Source organism: Miscanthus floridulus, chromosome 7 (assembly GCF_019320115.1).
Source record: "Miscanthus floridulus cultivar M001 chromosome 7, ASM1932011v1, whole genome shotgun sequence".
In the NCBI taxonomy this organism is placed as follows: domain Eukaryota; kingdom Viridiplantae; phylum Streptophyta; class Magnoliopsida; order Poales; family Poaceae; genus Miscanthus; species Miscanthus floridulus.
The window spans coordinates 69,041,699-69,058,227 of NC_089586.1; the positions used below are offsets into that span (position 1 = coordinate 69,041,699).

A 16,529-nucleotide genomic window follows, 5' to 3' on the forward strand; every position below is an offset into this window, starting at 1 on the left:
TTAGGGACCTCGGCGCCAAAATCTATGGCGCCGAGACGTGTTGCCTTGGCGCCATGAGTCTTGACGTCGACCCACAGGGTTCAAAGATGAGTTTACTTCTGTCAGGGGCCGAACGTAATCTTTTTTCAGAAAAAAGATCAAATAGTAAAAAAATTGGGGGCAAAAGGTGAGAAACAGAGCGGAGGGCTGAGGTGACCTCGGTAGTTGACGCTGGAGTTGAGCTTGACAACGACAGGGCGGCCCCTGATGGACTTGAGGTAGTCCGACGGCGTCTTCACCTTCCTGCCAGCACCCGAGCCGGGCCTGTCGCTGCCGCCGCCGCTGTGCCCGGTGTGGCGGTGTCCTTATGTTGCGGATTACGGGTGGGCCAGGTGGGTGCGACCCGTTTGGACTCCGGCCGGAGCCGCTGATCCCTGCTCGGTGTCAGTGCCGTTTACTCTGGGTCCCACGTGTCAGTACCGTCTGTAGATGACAACAACCCGTCGTCCACAGTCGTGTCCAAAATATCCTTTCTTTTTTTTTCGAATATCCTATCTTCTTTTTCCAAAATCTCCTTGACGCACTCTGTCGTGTACCAGCGCGCAGTGGAAACCACGTTTGTACTAAACGCCGACACGTCGGTCCCACATTGACAGACCCCACCGACCAGCGAGGAGCGTGTACGTATTCGGGCGACGGACGTGTCGCCGTCGTCTTGCGAGAACCATTCCCATCCCCATCCGAGCCACACATCTCTGACACAAAAGCAGGGAGGCCTCCACGCACATCCCCCTCCGTGCCACCCGCCCCCAAACCCTCGCGCCGCCTCCGAGACAGCCGCCGCAACCATGGCCGCCGCCGCCGCCGCCGCCGCCACCGCCGTGCTCACCGGCGCCACTACCGCTGCGCCCAAGGCGAGGCGCCGAGCCCACCTCCTGGCCGCCCGGCGCGCCCTCGCCGCGCCCGTCAGGTGCTCCGCGGCGTCACCCGCCACGCTGACGGCTCCCCCGGCCACCCCGCTCCGGCCGTGGGGCCCCACCGAGCCCCGCAAGGGCGCCGACATCCTCGTCGAGGCCCTCGAGCGCTGCGGCGTCCGCGACGTCTTCGCCTACCCCGGCGGCGCGTCCATGGAGATCCACCAGGCACTCACCCGCTCCCCCGTCATCGCCAACCACCTCTTCCGCCACGAGCAAGGGGAGTCCTTCGCCGCCTCCGGCTTCGCTCGCTCCTCGGGCCGCGTCGGCGTCTGCGTCGCCACCTCCGGCCCCGGCGCCACCAACCTAGTCTCCGCGCTCGCCGACGCGCTGCTCGACTCCGTCCCCATGGTCGCCATCACTGGACAGGTGCCGCGGCGCATGATTGGCACCGATGCCTTCCAGGAGACGCCCATCGTCGAGGTCACCCGCTCCATCACCAAGCACAACTACCTGGTCCTCGACGTCGACGACATCCCCCGCGTCGTGCAGGAGGCTTTCTTCCTCGCCTCCTCTGGTCGCCCGGGGCCGGTGCTTGTCGACATCCCCAAGGACATCCAGCAGCAGATGGCGGTGCCGGTCTGGGACACGCCCATGAGTCTCCCTGGGTACATTGCGCGCCTTCCCAAGCCTCCTGCGACCGAATTGCTTGAGCAGGTGCTGCGTCTTGTTGGTGAATCGAGGCGCCCTGTTCTTTATGTTGGCGGTGGCTGCGCAGCATCTGGTGAGGAGTTGCGCCGTTTTGTGGAGATGACTGGAATCCCAGTCACAACTACTCTTATGGGCCTTGGCAACTTCCCCGGCGACGACCCACTGTCTCTGCGCATGCTTGGTATGCATGGCACGGTGTATGCAAATTATGCAGTGGATAAGGCCGATCTGTTGCTTGCATTTGGTGTGCGGTTTGATGATCGTGTGACAGGGAAGATTGAGGCTTTTGCAAGCAGGGCTAAGATTGTGCACATTGATATTGATCCGGCTGAGATTGGCAAGAACAAGCAGCCACATGTGTCCATCTGTGCAGATGTTAAGCTTGCTTTGCAGGGCATGAATGCTCTTCTGGAAGGAAGCACATCAAAGAAGAGCTTTGACTTTGGCTCATGGCACGATGAGTTGGATCAGCAGAAGAGAGAATTCCCCCTTGGGTATAAAACTTTTGATGAGGAGATCCAGCCACAATATGCTATCCAGGTTCTTGATGAGCTGACAAAAGGGGAGGCCATCATTGCCACAGGTGTTGGGCAGCACCAGATGTGGGCGGCACAGTACTACACTTACAAGCGGCCAAGGCAGTGGTTGTCTTCGGGTGGTCTTGGGGCTATGGGATTTGGTTTGCCGGCTGCTGCTGGCGCTGCTGTGGCCAACCCAGGTGTCACTGTTGTTGACATCGACGGAGATGGTAGCTTCCTCATGAACATTCAGGAGCTAGCTATGATCCGAATTGAGAACCTCCCAGTGAAGGTCTTTGTGCTAAACAACCAGCACCTGGGGATGGTGGTGCAGTGGGAGGACAGGTTCTATAAGGCCAACAGAGCACACACATACTTGGGAAACCCAGAGAATGAAAATGAGATATATCCAGATTTCGTGACAATTGCCAAAGGGTTCAACATTCCAGCAGTCCGTGTGACAAAGAAGAGCGAAGTCTATGCAGCAATCAAGAAGATGCTCGAGACTCCAGGGCCATACCTCTTGGATATAATCGTCCCGCACCAGGAGCATGTGTTGCCTATGATCCCCAGTGGTGGTGCTTTCAAGGATATGATCCTGGATGGTGATGGCAGGACTGTGTATTGATCTAAATTTCAGCAAGCACCGCCTCCCTGCCTTTCTTTGTCATGCATATGAGCTACTACAAGGGTGATAGGTGTTATCTATGTGATGGTCTCCTGTGTTCTATCTTTTTGTAAGCCGTCAGCTATCTATAGTGTGCTTGTTTGATGTACTCTGTTATGGTAATCTTAAGTAGTTTCCTACCTTGTAGTTGTGTAGTCTGTGTGTTTTCGTGCTGGCAGATCTGTCATAAGAGGTCATGTAAGTGCCTTTTGCCACAGATAAATAAGGTAATAAGCATTGCTATGCAGTGGTTCTGAATTGGCTTCTGTTGCCAAATTTAGTTGTCCAACTGGTCCTTGCTTTTGTTTTAGCTCTTTTTTCCTTGTTTATTTATTATTATTGTTAATTCCAACTCAACATATGATGTATGGAAGGATGCACATTTGTGCATGAAAGGGCTACTTATATCCAATTTGTTCTTATAAGTATGTTCCTTCATGTGCACTCAAATCGGCTCAATGTGTTATTTGCCATTACAAGTCGTTCAATCCTTCGCACTCAAAGTGGGCTCAAGTTCCATTTTAAAATAAATAAATAAATAAATTGGAAGTTTCCTCGTGTGCGGACGCAATGCACGCGAAACGCTGGTCAAAGAAGCCTAACGCTTTCCACGACGCTGATGTGCCGGTGCTGAAGAAGACAGCGGAGGCTGAGGCTTGATCGGTAAAGCTATCGTTTGTTTTGATTGATTGGCAATCCATTTCCCAAAGATATGGATCAAACATCTCAACTTCCACATATATTTTGCTATTATTATTATAAGACTGATACCAGCGAGACTTCCTTTCTTGAGGTTCAACGAGGGGCATTCTATCCACTCGTTATTCCTTGAGCTATAGCATTCCACTATCAAAAGAAAATAACCAGATAGAAGTAAATACATGCCACAAAAAATGAAAAGGTCATTCACTCTTTTAACTTAACCACCTGGAATCAAAATGCTTTCCTTCTCAAGTTGGATCTGGGAAAAAGCTTTTGATCCTCTGGAATGGGATTTTATCGCCATTGCTCTCCTACGTCAAGGTATCATGGTTATTTCATCAACCTCATCAGAACCTGTATATCCACTCCCACATTCTCGGTCCTTGTCAACGGACAGCCACGCCTACTAATCTGACAGGTATCTCTCTGGGTCCAAACTTCCTCCTATCCACTCCATGCTTTTTGCAGATGATGTGATTCTTTGTGGCAATGCCTCAGTTGCAGAAGCTACCACCATTCGCCATATTTTTCAGGATTCGCCATATTTTTCAGGAGCTCTCAGCTGCTTCGGGCTAAATGCCTAAATTACAAACTTCCAAAAATCAGCCACTCTTTTTAGCAAGAGAGTTGACAACAACACCAAAGACCAAATCAAATCTATCTTCCCAGTCACTGACCTCCTACCCAACACCATGCACCTGGGACACCCCCATGATCTTCAACCATAGAGACAAAACCAAAGCCTATGAGTTCATCATCAACAAATTCAGGGCCAAGCTGATCACAGTCAAAGCAAATACGTTAAACCATGCTGGGCGACTCACCTACATCAAATTTGTTCTTGCATCCATTATATATTACATGTCAACTGGCCTCTTCTCCAAGAGTTTTGTGGAAAGGATTATTACCATCATTAGAAGATTTTTGTGGGCACGTGTCCAAGATGACAATACTACTTCCCCCATTGCCTTCCGCTCTTCGGGGGACATTTGTCGATCAAAGAAAATGGAGGCTTGGGAATCAGAGACCTTTACACTGTAAACAAGAGCCTCACCACTAAAGCTGCTTAGAACATAGTGACCAACAAAAACAGTTTCCTCACTGCCATCCTACAAGAAAAATATTTCCCAAATAATTCTTTTTGGACTACAAAAAGCAATGGACCTCGCTCTGTTTTCTGGTCCTCTGTTCGACAAGTAAAGAAGGATCTCGAGCAAAACTCAGTCTACCAAATTCAATCAAGTAACACCTCCATCTGGTCCAGCCCGTGGCAAAGGTTTTCTCTTTGTTATTTTTACAAATAGAAATAGGTAACCAATTTCTATGTGAGGAGGATGAAACCTTTGTTGAATCATATGATGGAGTGACTTGAATCTATGTTTAAACTCTTATGTGATGAATTAGTTCAAGTCTCACTCAAGGAAGACATGCTCAATCTGTCAAGTGATGAAAGCCCTCAAAGATTGCATGATTAAGTGTTGGCAAGCAAATGACAAGGAAGACAAGTTGAAGTTTAGCTGCTATCTTTCATTCTTGAGTATAGGTATGCCACACTATCAAGAGGGATGCATCAATGCACTAATGACAAGTTAAACCCTGGTGAGAAACCTAGAGAGAGTGAAAGAGAGTTTCTAGAGCCAACATGAGTTGGAGGCAGGTCTGTGAAAAACCAGCCTAGCTGGGTTGGAAAACCGGCTTAGTTGGCTTTGGCATAGTAGTCGTTTTTGTTTGACTCAGCCTCCAACGACTAGTTTTTGAGAGAAACCCTTAAATAACTTCTCTTGTCCCCTTGTGCTGGTTTGCTGAAGCTTTTTGCATTGCATACATGACCAAGAGCAAGTGGTTCTCTCCCAAACCTCCCTTTGTGGGTGAAAGGTGATTAGAGAGTAAAATCCTTAGTTTGGGTTGAGAGCCTTGTTGTGTGAGAAGCCTTAGTGACACTAGAGAGCTTGTGTGTCTTTGAGAGGGTTGTCAAAGCCTTGAGCACTTGACCAAGTCTAGTTTTCGGTTGGTGCATTTTTTACTCTTCGAGGTTAAGCCTTCTTGGTGGCTAGGCGTCACCAGCAAGCACCCAGGTTTGTGGTGTGTTGCAGGCTATGATGTTACCTCCGAAAGGGGAAAGATCATCTAGTACAGCGTGGAAAGTGGTTGAGAGCAACCTGGCTAGAGTGCACCCTAGAGTGGTAGCTCACGACTTCCACATGGGAGATGTAGGATCCAAGTGGGGATCTAAACTTCAGGAAACATATCACTGCGTCTCCTCTTTGGTCTGCCTCATATTTGTATTTATATTGCATATCTTGTGCTTCCATTTGTGTCTACTTGGTTGTGTGTGTGTTTATGATTGCAGGGGCCATGTGAGCCTATCAAGGATCTCTTCGGAGTCACACACAAGTCTGGTCTGACATGGAAGAGGGGAGGGGGATCTAACCCTTACTGCAGGTCTTCAGTGAAGACCGACTAAGCTGTTATTGGTACCTGGCTAAGCCCGGTTTGCCACTTAAGCTGGTTCGATCGTCAAACCTGGCTTGTAATACCGGCTAGGCCAGTTTTGCCTGTGTGTGTGCAAGCTCACGTTACTACCACCCTGTTCGCCTGATCATTTCTGTGGCTTATAAGTCGGCTGATACTGTTTTGTTATGAGAGAGAAAATACTATATCATAACTGATAAGCATGGCTAATACTATCAAGTGAACACGGTGCATTATGAGTGCATGCACACACCCGTTTCTTGCAGCAACCTTTTTTAATCATGCACACGCATGAGGGATCAGGAGCTAACAATCGCCTTGAGATGTTGATTCGTGTATTGTGGTGTGTTACGGAAATTTGGACCTGCATTACAATATTAGGTTCACGGATACGCACCGGCATCTGCAGTGGTACATGTCGGCTGACCGCATTTTGACGTGGCTAGACCATAGGATTTTTTTTAATTTTAACATTTTTTTGATAACTAATTTTAAATCTAACACTGTAAGTTTTTTTTAAAACTAACACTTTTGGGCGCGCTTATTGTCCTGGCGCGGCCAAATGCCTGTGCCGCGCCATGCATGGTGGCGCGGCAGAGGTCTGACGTGGCGACGACCGGTTTCGGTGACCGTTGACGTGGCAGCTCTTGCCGCGCCACTGACCTTGGCGCGGCAATGCCGCGTCCTGATCCGTGGCGTGGCAAAGCCGAATAAATACCGCGCCCAGTCCCGCCTGCCCGAGCAGCAAGCCCGCCTGGCCGCCGCGCCCGTCGCCTGGCCGGCGGTACCTGAACGGTTTAATCCGAACGCGTCGCGCCGATAGTGGGAGTTATTCTAAGTATTGATTGACGTAAAATCAATATTAGATTTGTTTCTGTCTTTTGTTGAATTTTTTTTCACGGCCGAATAGAGAATTTGATAAGCCAATGATTTGTTTTCCGTCTTTCATAGTACAGTTAACCACCAATTTAACTAATCGATTATGAAAAATTGCCACCGGCGTCGAGATACGCCGGGACTGCCGATTTCCGAACTAGTTGGTACTTAATCTCGCCAGCAGTGCTGCCGCGACGCAAAGAAACGAATATGAAACAGATAAATGAAGTCCGTGCGCAAGTTGACAAGCTGTCACATAACATTTTCATTGTTTTGACATAAGTTTGACATAACATAACCCCGCAAGTTTTGGACGCCAATATTCGTTTGACCTAACAAACTAAGACCCAGGAGTGTAAGTATCCCTCGGACGCCTCTGTCCCTTCGGATTTATTGGCAACACATTGAGAGTGTAGCCAACGTCGGTATGGTCGCATCGACGGTGCGTACGACTCGTACCCTGCAAGTATATGATACGCATGATTACTTATAATTCTTTATGATCGTTAGTTCATGGAGCCTACGTATTTAAATAAACTATCTTTGATAGTACCTGTGAGGCTCCTTGGTACCAAGCGAGGCACCACCTAACTGAGACATGCCGATCTCGTGCTGCGGCCAATTGTCCCACTAGTCATGCTGTCTGCGGAAGCCTGGGGGGTCGTCATCATCGTCGTCCTCGGTTGTAGGGTCCTTCCCAGCGCTATGATGTGGTGGTGTATGCACCGCGAAAGTGGCACCCGACCACGTTGGGAGTGGAGGTTCCTCATAAGGAGTGTCCATGCAGCTCAGCTTCTGAGCTAGCTTCCTGCAGCTCTTCTTCACCTTCTGTATAAATAGACATTAAAGTTAGTGCATTACCCAAACGCATATACACTAAAGAAACATTTTTGGAATGGACAAGTTTATGTTACTTCCACAAAAGCCGCGAGAACGCTTGGCCCCTGACCTCTAGACTTGTGAAGCCGGAACGCTGCTTCGTTGGACAGCCTTGACAATTGTGTCGCCTGGGTACAGAAATACGGTTGGACAGTTTTAGTACACATACTTGATACCAAAAGGATAACAAATTGTACCATTTAAGTATATTACCACGTATCTTTGAAGCGGGGCTCTCTCCAGCTATGTGTCCTCCCTAGTGGTAACGTCGTACACATCTTCGATGGCATCTTCCTCTGAGTCCTCGTCAATCGCCACGTCAGTGTACGGGGGCTTGATATGTCTCCTTGTAGACCTGTGAAGCCACCGCAGGTACTCGTCGAAGGTGTGCTGGTCATGTGGAGAACCCGCATGGACCGGATGTCGTACCCTATTCTGCCATAAATGGATGCACGAGCTGTGTGTCACGCGCCAATCCTTGGTCTTGTACCTCTTCCTACGATCATACCTGCAACAAAATGATGTTAGTTGTACCACACACCTCTGGATTGTAGCATTGTTATTAATCGATAACGCACGGTGGAGTAAAGCGGTGGTGGGCAGCTTGTCATTCTCCCAAACTGTCTGCAGACCCGGATGGGCAAGTGAATCTCGACCACATGGAAGAAAATAAGAGGGACGTCGCAGCGATACTCGTCTGACTCGTCCCTAGTGAAAGGACTGAGATAGTCCTGGAGCTCCAGAGAATCCCAAGGACACCAATACACCTGAAATTTCATAATTGAGTTAGGTTGTGATATAGTGTACATCGAACAAGACACATGTATGATAGTAAAGAGAGCGTAACCTGGTGCTGTGTCAGGACGTCGAGATCGTCCGTGTACTCCCTGTACTTGCGCCTCGCATTTCCTCTAACTAACTCTGCTTCCGTCTAGATATATAGAGCTGTAGGGAGTGTATCCTGCCTGTTCCATCGCTGCATTGAACACGATAATGAATTAGCTATTAATAATGAATTCATATATAACTGCCTACAAGAATATAGTAAACCGAAGTACTTACCGGTAAACCATTATTAAGGGGCCTCCCAACGGGCCATCGTTCCCAACACCACACCTGAAGTAGGTACGAGCAACCCCCAAGGTTCGCATATCCTGAGGTGCGATGGCAGACAACACATAGCTGTCGATACGTCCATGCCAGGACTGCGCTGCCCCAGCTGTACGCCGCTATGTTCTCCCACGGCTGTCGTAGTATGTCAAGGAACATCTAGCTGATCGTGTTGCCCGAGGCGTTTGGGAAGAGGAAAGCACCAAGAAAGTGCCAGAGCCACACACGAGCGAACCTGTCGATCAGAGCCTCCTCAGCCTGTGGGTCCAAGTAATCAAAGCGCTCCGTGATCCAGGACGACGAAACCCTAGAACTTTTTCTGAAATTGACCAAAGAAAATGAGACCCCATGGCTGCAGGGAAGTAATGCAAGTATTAAATAAGCTTGAATTACTCACTTATTTTTCTTGAAAGCATCGTCGTCCGGTGGAAGAAAGCCAGTAAACTGAGCCACCAGCTCCCTCCAGTGATCGTTGTCAACTATCCCTGTCACTGGAAGTCCACCCAACCGAAGGCCTAAAAAAACCTTCACATCTTGCAACATCAAGGTCATCTCGCCACAAGGTAGGTGGAACGTGTGGGTCTCAGGCCTTCACCCGTTATAAGAATAGAACGACTGTTAGTTGCCTCAAATTTGTTAGAAGAAAATTTACGTACAAAGAATGCACTCGCACCTGTCTACAGCTGCAGTAAGTAGTGCTGGGTCAAGAGGCGGAAGACCGTGGTTGACAACACGGACAAGCTCGAGAAAGCCGGCACGCTGTATGTACGGCGCATAACGCTCGTCCCACTGGTGCGCTCTAGTGTACGTGCGGGGCCCTCAAAGGAGGCAAGGACACCTCTGCGTCATTATCACTCAAGATGTGTGCTCGGTGCTGGTCGTCGTACTCCACCTCAAGAATGAGGTACAACGGGCGTTGTGTGGGAGGAGTCATCCTGTTACGAATTGATAAACAAAGCGTTAGAGTATTCAAATTAACAAAATTTAAATTAACATTAGTAAGTTCACAAACAAATCACTAACCTAACTATCATAAATCGCTAAACCTAAAATCCTAACTATACTAGATAATAAATACACAATCAATCCCTAAAATACCTAAAACCTTTTGGGTTTAGAGTAAACTAGTATCTATACCCAAAATCCCTAACTAAATAACTAACTATAAACTAAATAATAAATACATAAACAATCCCTAAACCCAAAATCCTAACTATACTAGAACACACAACCTCAAACCTACGTAAATCACAAACAAATTCACTAACCTAACTATCCTAAATCACTAACTATCATAAATCAATACCAATCATAAAACCCTAACTATCCTAAATTACTAACTATCCTAAATCACTAACTATCCTAAATCAATAATAATAATAAAAATATGAAATCAACCCTAACTATCCTAAATTACTAACTATCCTAAATCACTAATTATCCTAAATCAATAAAAAAAAAAATATGAAATCAACCCTAACTATCCTAAATTACTAACTATCCTAAATCACTAATTATCCTAAATCAATAATAAGCAAAAAAAAATATGAAATCGAGAGGAGGTACCTTAGGAGCGGGCGGCCTTGACGCGCCGGCGTTCGTGGCGCGACCGGCGCGGCGGGAGTGGCCGGGCGCGACGTGGTCAGGCGGGCGAGGCCGGGCGGGCGCTGGCGGCGGATGGGCGAGTGCAGGCGCTGGCGGCAGGCGGGCGGGCAGGGTGCGTGCGGGCGGGCGACCGACCACGCGGTATTTATTCAGCTCTGCCGCACCATGGATCAGGGCGCGGCACTGCCGCGCCAAGATCGGTGGCGCGGCAAGAGCTGCCACGTCAATGGTCACCGAAACCGGTCGCGTCCACGTCAGACCTCTGCCGCGCCACCATGCATGATGCGGCACAGGTATTTGGCTGCGCCAGGGCAATAGACGCGACCAAAAGTGTTAGTTTTAAAAAAAAACTTACAGTGTTAGATTTAAAATTAGTTATAAAAAAATGTTAAAATTAAAAAAAAATTCGACCATAGTCCATAGACATGGGTCCAACTGTCCCCCTCCTTATGGATAACTTTATTTCATTTTAATTTTGCGTGGTAATTTTAAAAAATCTAGTAAGACACGATCGGGCCTGGTTCCATCTCTAAAACTACATGACCAACATCATATAAGGTAATTCGAAAATATAAATCTAATGGTGCTAAATTTGTAACATACAAGATTCGTGAAAAGTTCGTAAGATCTGTAGGCACACCGTGGAAAAATGAAATGGAGGGAAAATAATGTTTTGAGAAAAATAAATCTACTGCTCTCGTCTTTTCAGGATGATGGTAATATGGATCGATCCCTCATTTTTTTAACTTTTTTTAATCATTTTTCATTTTCTTCTATGGCCGCGTATGAGAGTAAAACAAATACATATACTGTTCTATGTTGCACCTTTGAACGTTGCTTTTTGTAACTTCCGATTATCTTATTATAAAACATTATTATGAAATTGGTGGAGACAACAACCAAGGCCGTGTGCGGAGGCCATGGCCGCGGTTGCCGGAGGCAGTGCGCGCGGACCTAGCCACGGCTACGGAGCCCGTGTGGAGGCCATGTCCGCCCGCATCTTGCAGTATCCGACGTGTGAGGTTTGATGTGGTTCAACATCTGTGCATGGCTGGGCATAGCAATGGCCAGGGGCGTGATTGGGCGCTGCGGTGACCAGGGCTGGGCATGACGATGGCTAGGGGTGTGACTAAGCGCTGGCCACGACCATGGCTAGGCTCCGCGGCGGTGGCTGGGGCCAGCGCCGAACTTGCGCTGCCGGTGCGATCGCCTCTTCGGACTGTGGGAAGAAGATGACATCGAGAGAAAAAAGAAAGAGAAGAAAAATAAATTACAACCTAACATGTGGGTCTCACTTATCTGGGAGATTATTGGCGAGCGAATACTTGTTTATGCTAAAACACAAACACTAGTAGCCTGTTTGTTTGGTCGTAAACGATCATAAATTTTCAGTCAAAATAGTATTTTTCTCTCACACCAAATTAGCCAGCAGTAATAATCTACGATCGTATACGATCGTTTCAGCACCGGTCGAACATGCCGTAGAAATGTTTGGGCTCCATTTCAGAAGCACGCAGGTATCAAATCCAAATAAAGAAAGAAACATTGGTCGGTGAAATAATTTGGCACTGACACAAATAAAATAATGGCTTCACATTAACTTCTCGAGCTGCACAAAGCGTCGCTTCGGTGACACTTCACCGACCTTGCCGTCACAACATTAACTATTTGCTCAGGTAAATTATCGCTCTCCATTGCTTTGCTCCTATCTTGTACTCCACGTACGCTTTCCTTTAATCTGATTCGTGTATAATTCTGGTAATAGCAACGGTAGATGGCCTGGATCAAACTGGGGGAGAAGTGAGAGAAATAGGCAGCTATATGTATTTGCATTGGTATACGCCTGAACTCTTTTAGAGCAAGTATAATAATAGTTTTATAATAAGCTAATGCTGACGTGAAGGAGAGAAGAAACTAGAGAGAAGAAAATTTAGTTCTCATACAAACAACAAGGCATGAGAGTCTATGTACCCTAGGTAACAAGTATCTATGTGAGGAGAAATAGAAAAGAGAACGTGAGATATGGTATCACATAATAATAAAGAAATTTTTTAGACAAATATGATACAACTATTATATAGTTTGGCTCCTCTTATAACTTCACTTATAGCCAAACATTTGATTTTATTATTGACGTTTTGCTCTTAAAACAGTTGAAAGGATCAAGATGCCCAAGATGTAGTGAATTGGGCTAATTCTAAATTTTTTGTAATAATTAAACCCTACACTTAGCCAATTTCACCCCCTTGTGCCTAAACGTGTTCGCTATTGATCTACCGTACAAAAGTTTTGCACCCTATGTTTCAATTCTACTCTAGCATGACAATTCTAAGAATGTAAAAACATGAATTGAATTGCTCAAATGTAAATGCTCAAAGTAAAGAGATAGAGAGGAACGAGACGATGTTTTTTCGAGGTATCGAGAGTCGCCACTCCCCACTAGTCCTCGTTGGAGCACCCGCGCAAGGGTGTAGCTCCCCCTTGATCCACGCAAGGATCAAGTGCTCTCTACAAGCTAATTTTTTGACACTCCGTCGTAGTGAATCGCCCACAACCGCTCACACCATGACTTGGGTCATCCACAAGCTCCGTCGGATAATCACCAAGCTTCCAATCATCACCGAGCCGTCTAGGTGATAACGATCACCAAGAGTAACGAGCACGAACTTTCACTTGACCCAACCAAGCATAATGAGAAGAGTGGATACACACTTGCTACTCTCTATGTACTAATGAGGTCCTTAATCTTGGATTAGTAAATTTCAACAATCCCACTAGGCTCTTGCTCTCCCTTGCACACCAAATGGTTTCCTCAGCTGAACAAATGGGCAAGAGAGCCTCAGTGCATGAGATGGATGGGTATAAATAGCCCCAAGCCAAGGAACTAGTAATTAACCTCCAACTCGGCAAAGTCGGGGTCACCGGATAGCAAGGTGGCGCACCGCCACTCCGTGTCCGGTGCCACCCCAACGGCTAGTTTATGAACTAGCCATTACTGGACTGGCACCGCCACTCCAGGGGCAGTGACCAAGCCCCCAAAATACCCTCTCTAGATAAAAATGGTCGTTTCGAATCGCTTTCCAACTTCCGATGATCTTGGGCTTCTCTGAGCTACCTAACGCTAGATTTAACAAATGTGCACCACATTCTTCTCACTAGACACGCTTAGGTCAAGCTACCCATCCATGCCCCCTTTATAATACAGCCAAAGGAAAAACAACGTCCTAAAACTAATCTAAGTGTCTCTCAATGCTAATCGACACTTAGAGCTAGTCCGTCCTTAACCTTGTCATCCATCATCTAAAAACCGAAACGATTTTCATCGACAGGGATATGAAAACCATAATTGCCCACGTAATCACCATTACCATGACCTAACTTTAATTGCCTCTACAAAACTCATGTTAGTCATAGTAATCTTGTGTAATCATTAATCATTGAAATCCAACTAGAGGCCTAGATGCTTTCAATCTCCTCCTTTTTGGTGATTGATGACAACACAACCTCGAGTATGTGTATAAGAGAGATTTGAGGTTTTCAACCGCTTGGTTTGCATGAACTTGTGGCAATGAGATCATAAGGGTTAGAACAAATCCATGCATACCAAGTCCACAACATGTACTCAATATATAAGAATTAAGCGCGAGTACAAGAAAGTAAAGCTCGTTTAATCAACGGAGTATGGCGGAAGCATAATAAACGAGCAACACAACTGAGCCATGATATAAAATATAATGATAAGACCTCATGTTTCACAAGTCATCACATATGCAAGCACACATATAATACAATGCACATCGGAAATGTAACATGCATGCAACGAAATATGGGAGTAGCACACAAAGATATCAAATCCCTCTCATAGGCTCTCCCCATAGCTCACATACTCACTCCCTCTCCCCCTTTGGAGTCAAGCCCCAAAACCTAAGGGTCTTGAGTTGGGGTAGGAGTAGTAGCGCCAGGTGCCGTGGTACGCGGTGAAAACTTGAACTAGTCGTAGTCAACATCTGAGTCAGAACTCTGTCTCTCGGGCTGACCGGCAGACACTGTAGCTACAACTGTCACTAGCACTATCACTGGAGCCTCTGTAGTAACAAGTGGAGGAGGCTAACTCACTGGAACTGTCTGTTGATGCTGCGGGTCCGACGAGGCAACTAAAGATGGAATAGTATCACTGGTTCCTGTCTGAGGTGGAGCTAAAGGTAACACATGAGCTAGAGTAGATGACACTGCCTGTGAAGACTCTCCTATGACCTAGCTATGTGTGGCAGAGACGATCTAAGAAGTCTGAGCTATTGTAGTCGCCATGATCACCGACAGTGTCTAAGTAGCTATAAGCGGGAGATGCTGAGACACGCCGGTAATCCTTAGATCCACATCCTGTACTGTTGGAGAGGAGAAATTGAGTGTCATGGGGTGGATTGGAGACACCTGAGGAAAGCTCTGACCCAAAAGTACACTATACTGTATAGCCGAGGCCAGAGAAACCTGCTGAACCGGTGCAGGGGCTGCTATCTAGACTAGAGGCGGTGGAGGGGAGATACCTGTCTACTATAGAATGTGGTCAAAGTAGTGAAAGTGACGCGCCTCACTAGCAAGCATCTGGTCCTAGAAAGAATCATGCCAAGCCTGGATGTTCTCAAACAAGGTAAGCATCTGTTGGCCTAGCTTGGCCTTCTTAGTATGTGCCTCTACCTCATGTCGTGCCTGCTCAGCTGCTAACCGCTGTATCTTGGTAGCCTATCTCTACTGCTCAGTGATCATCTGCTAAAGTAAAGCCACCAAGGTAGGATCTATCGCTAGAGGAACAGTAGGTGGAGCAAAGCGGGAACCACTAGCCTCGCGGGCGTGGGGTCTAGGTGGAATAGGCAGAGGCTGCGGTCCAAGACCTAGTAACTCATCATCATCATCGAAAATCATCATCATCATACTGCTGATCAGTGTCTCTAACTGTCTCATCCTGAGGGTCCTCTGTCCTTGGCTGCTCAATAGGCCAATCTCTCTGTGTCGCTCATCTGTCCCAAGGGCAACTAACCTGTAAGTCCCAAAGGCTCTAGCATTAGTGTCGTGAGTCATGACATACTAAGGATGGTGGATCAACCTCTCAAAGATATGTGATAGGTAGTGAGCATAGGGAAGCTGACAATGAGCTTTGCATCCATCCATCACTGTATCCTCAATCTCACAAAGCAGGAAGTCTACAACATCGAATACTGTGTGAGAGACTAGTGCCCCAAGAAGCCACTGCTATAGGTGTGTCAAGGCCTCTCTAAAACAAACTCATGGTAGCAAGGTCTTCCTCATCGCTATCTCAACCACCTAAGCAAGACGAGTCATGTCCCTCAGACTTCGTCTAGAACCCTCGTCAAATGGCGGACAAAAGATAGTGACCACATGGGCTACCGGTGGCTGCGTCCTACCAGATGTCGAGGAGGGTTAGCTGTACCATAGCACAAACTGTGTAATCTCACTAGTGTCTTTAGAAACCCTTACAACTATCTAATCTCAGTGGCGAGGATCCTGTAGGTCTCACCCTCGAAATGAAACTAAATAAACTCGTGGCTTGGGTCAACCTAAACTATGGCATAGAATACTCTGACCCACTCATCCATGTATTGCCCTGATATGCACATTAGCTCCTCCAGTCCTAATAAGTAACTGATGCACTATGAAATCTCACGAGTGCCTACTACTCTCCTCAAATAGTCTAAGTCCAAGACTCTGTGGGGCCTCATGCCAACTCGCTCAAGCACCTATGCTCTATAGAATGACTCCTAAATAGTCGTGTTGAACAGCTCTGAAGCATTCTTCTCTCTCTCTACAGGTAGGCACTCCTCAAGCGGGATGTTTTGAAAATGACGGACATGTCCGGCTGTGGCTATACGAAGCTCAATCAGGCGAGGGTCATCCTAAACTTGCTCAAGACCCTACTCGTCACACTCTCTAAAGCATCGTCTAGGTGGCAAGTCCTCCTTAGGGTCCTCTGGCTACTCCTCCTCCTGCTACTGCTGACTTGACATTGGGTGCATAGTGACGCGTGCACAAGACGACCGACAAAGTTAAGGCGTCTATGTCTGCTGAGTCTCTGACTGCTGA

The 16,529-nt window shown here is 47.2% G+C and overlaps 1 protein-coding gene across 1 annotated transcript; it reads left to right on the plus strand.

Annotated features, from left to right (window-relative positions):
- The first annotated feature begins 716 nt into the window (after positions 1–716).
- LOC136467064 (acetolactate synthase 1, chloroplastic) lies at positions 717–3,222 on the plus strand. The gene has a single exon (XM_066465611.1). It carries the CDS (start codon positions 828–830, stop codon positions 2,748–2,750), a length of 1,923 nt encoding a protein of 640 aa, XP_066321708.1. The 5' UTR covers positions 717–827; the 3' UTR covers positions 2,751–3,222.
- Positions 3,223–16,529: the final 13,307 nt, after the last annotated feature.

What these genes read in the sequence shown, in the direction of transcription:
- LOC136467064 (XM_066465611.1), top strand. Translation starts at nt 828, where the DNA reads ATGGCCGCCGCCGCCGCCGCCGCCGCCACCGCCGTGCTCACCGGCGCC.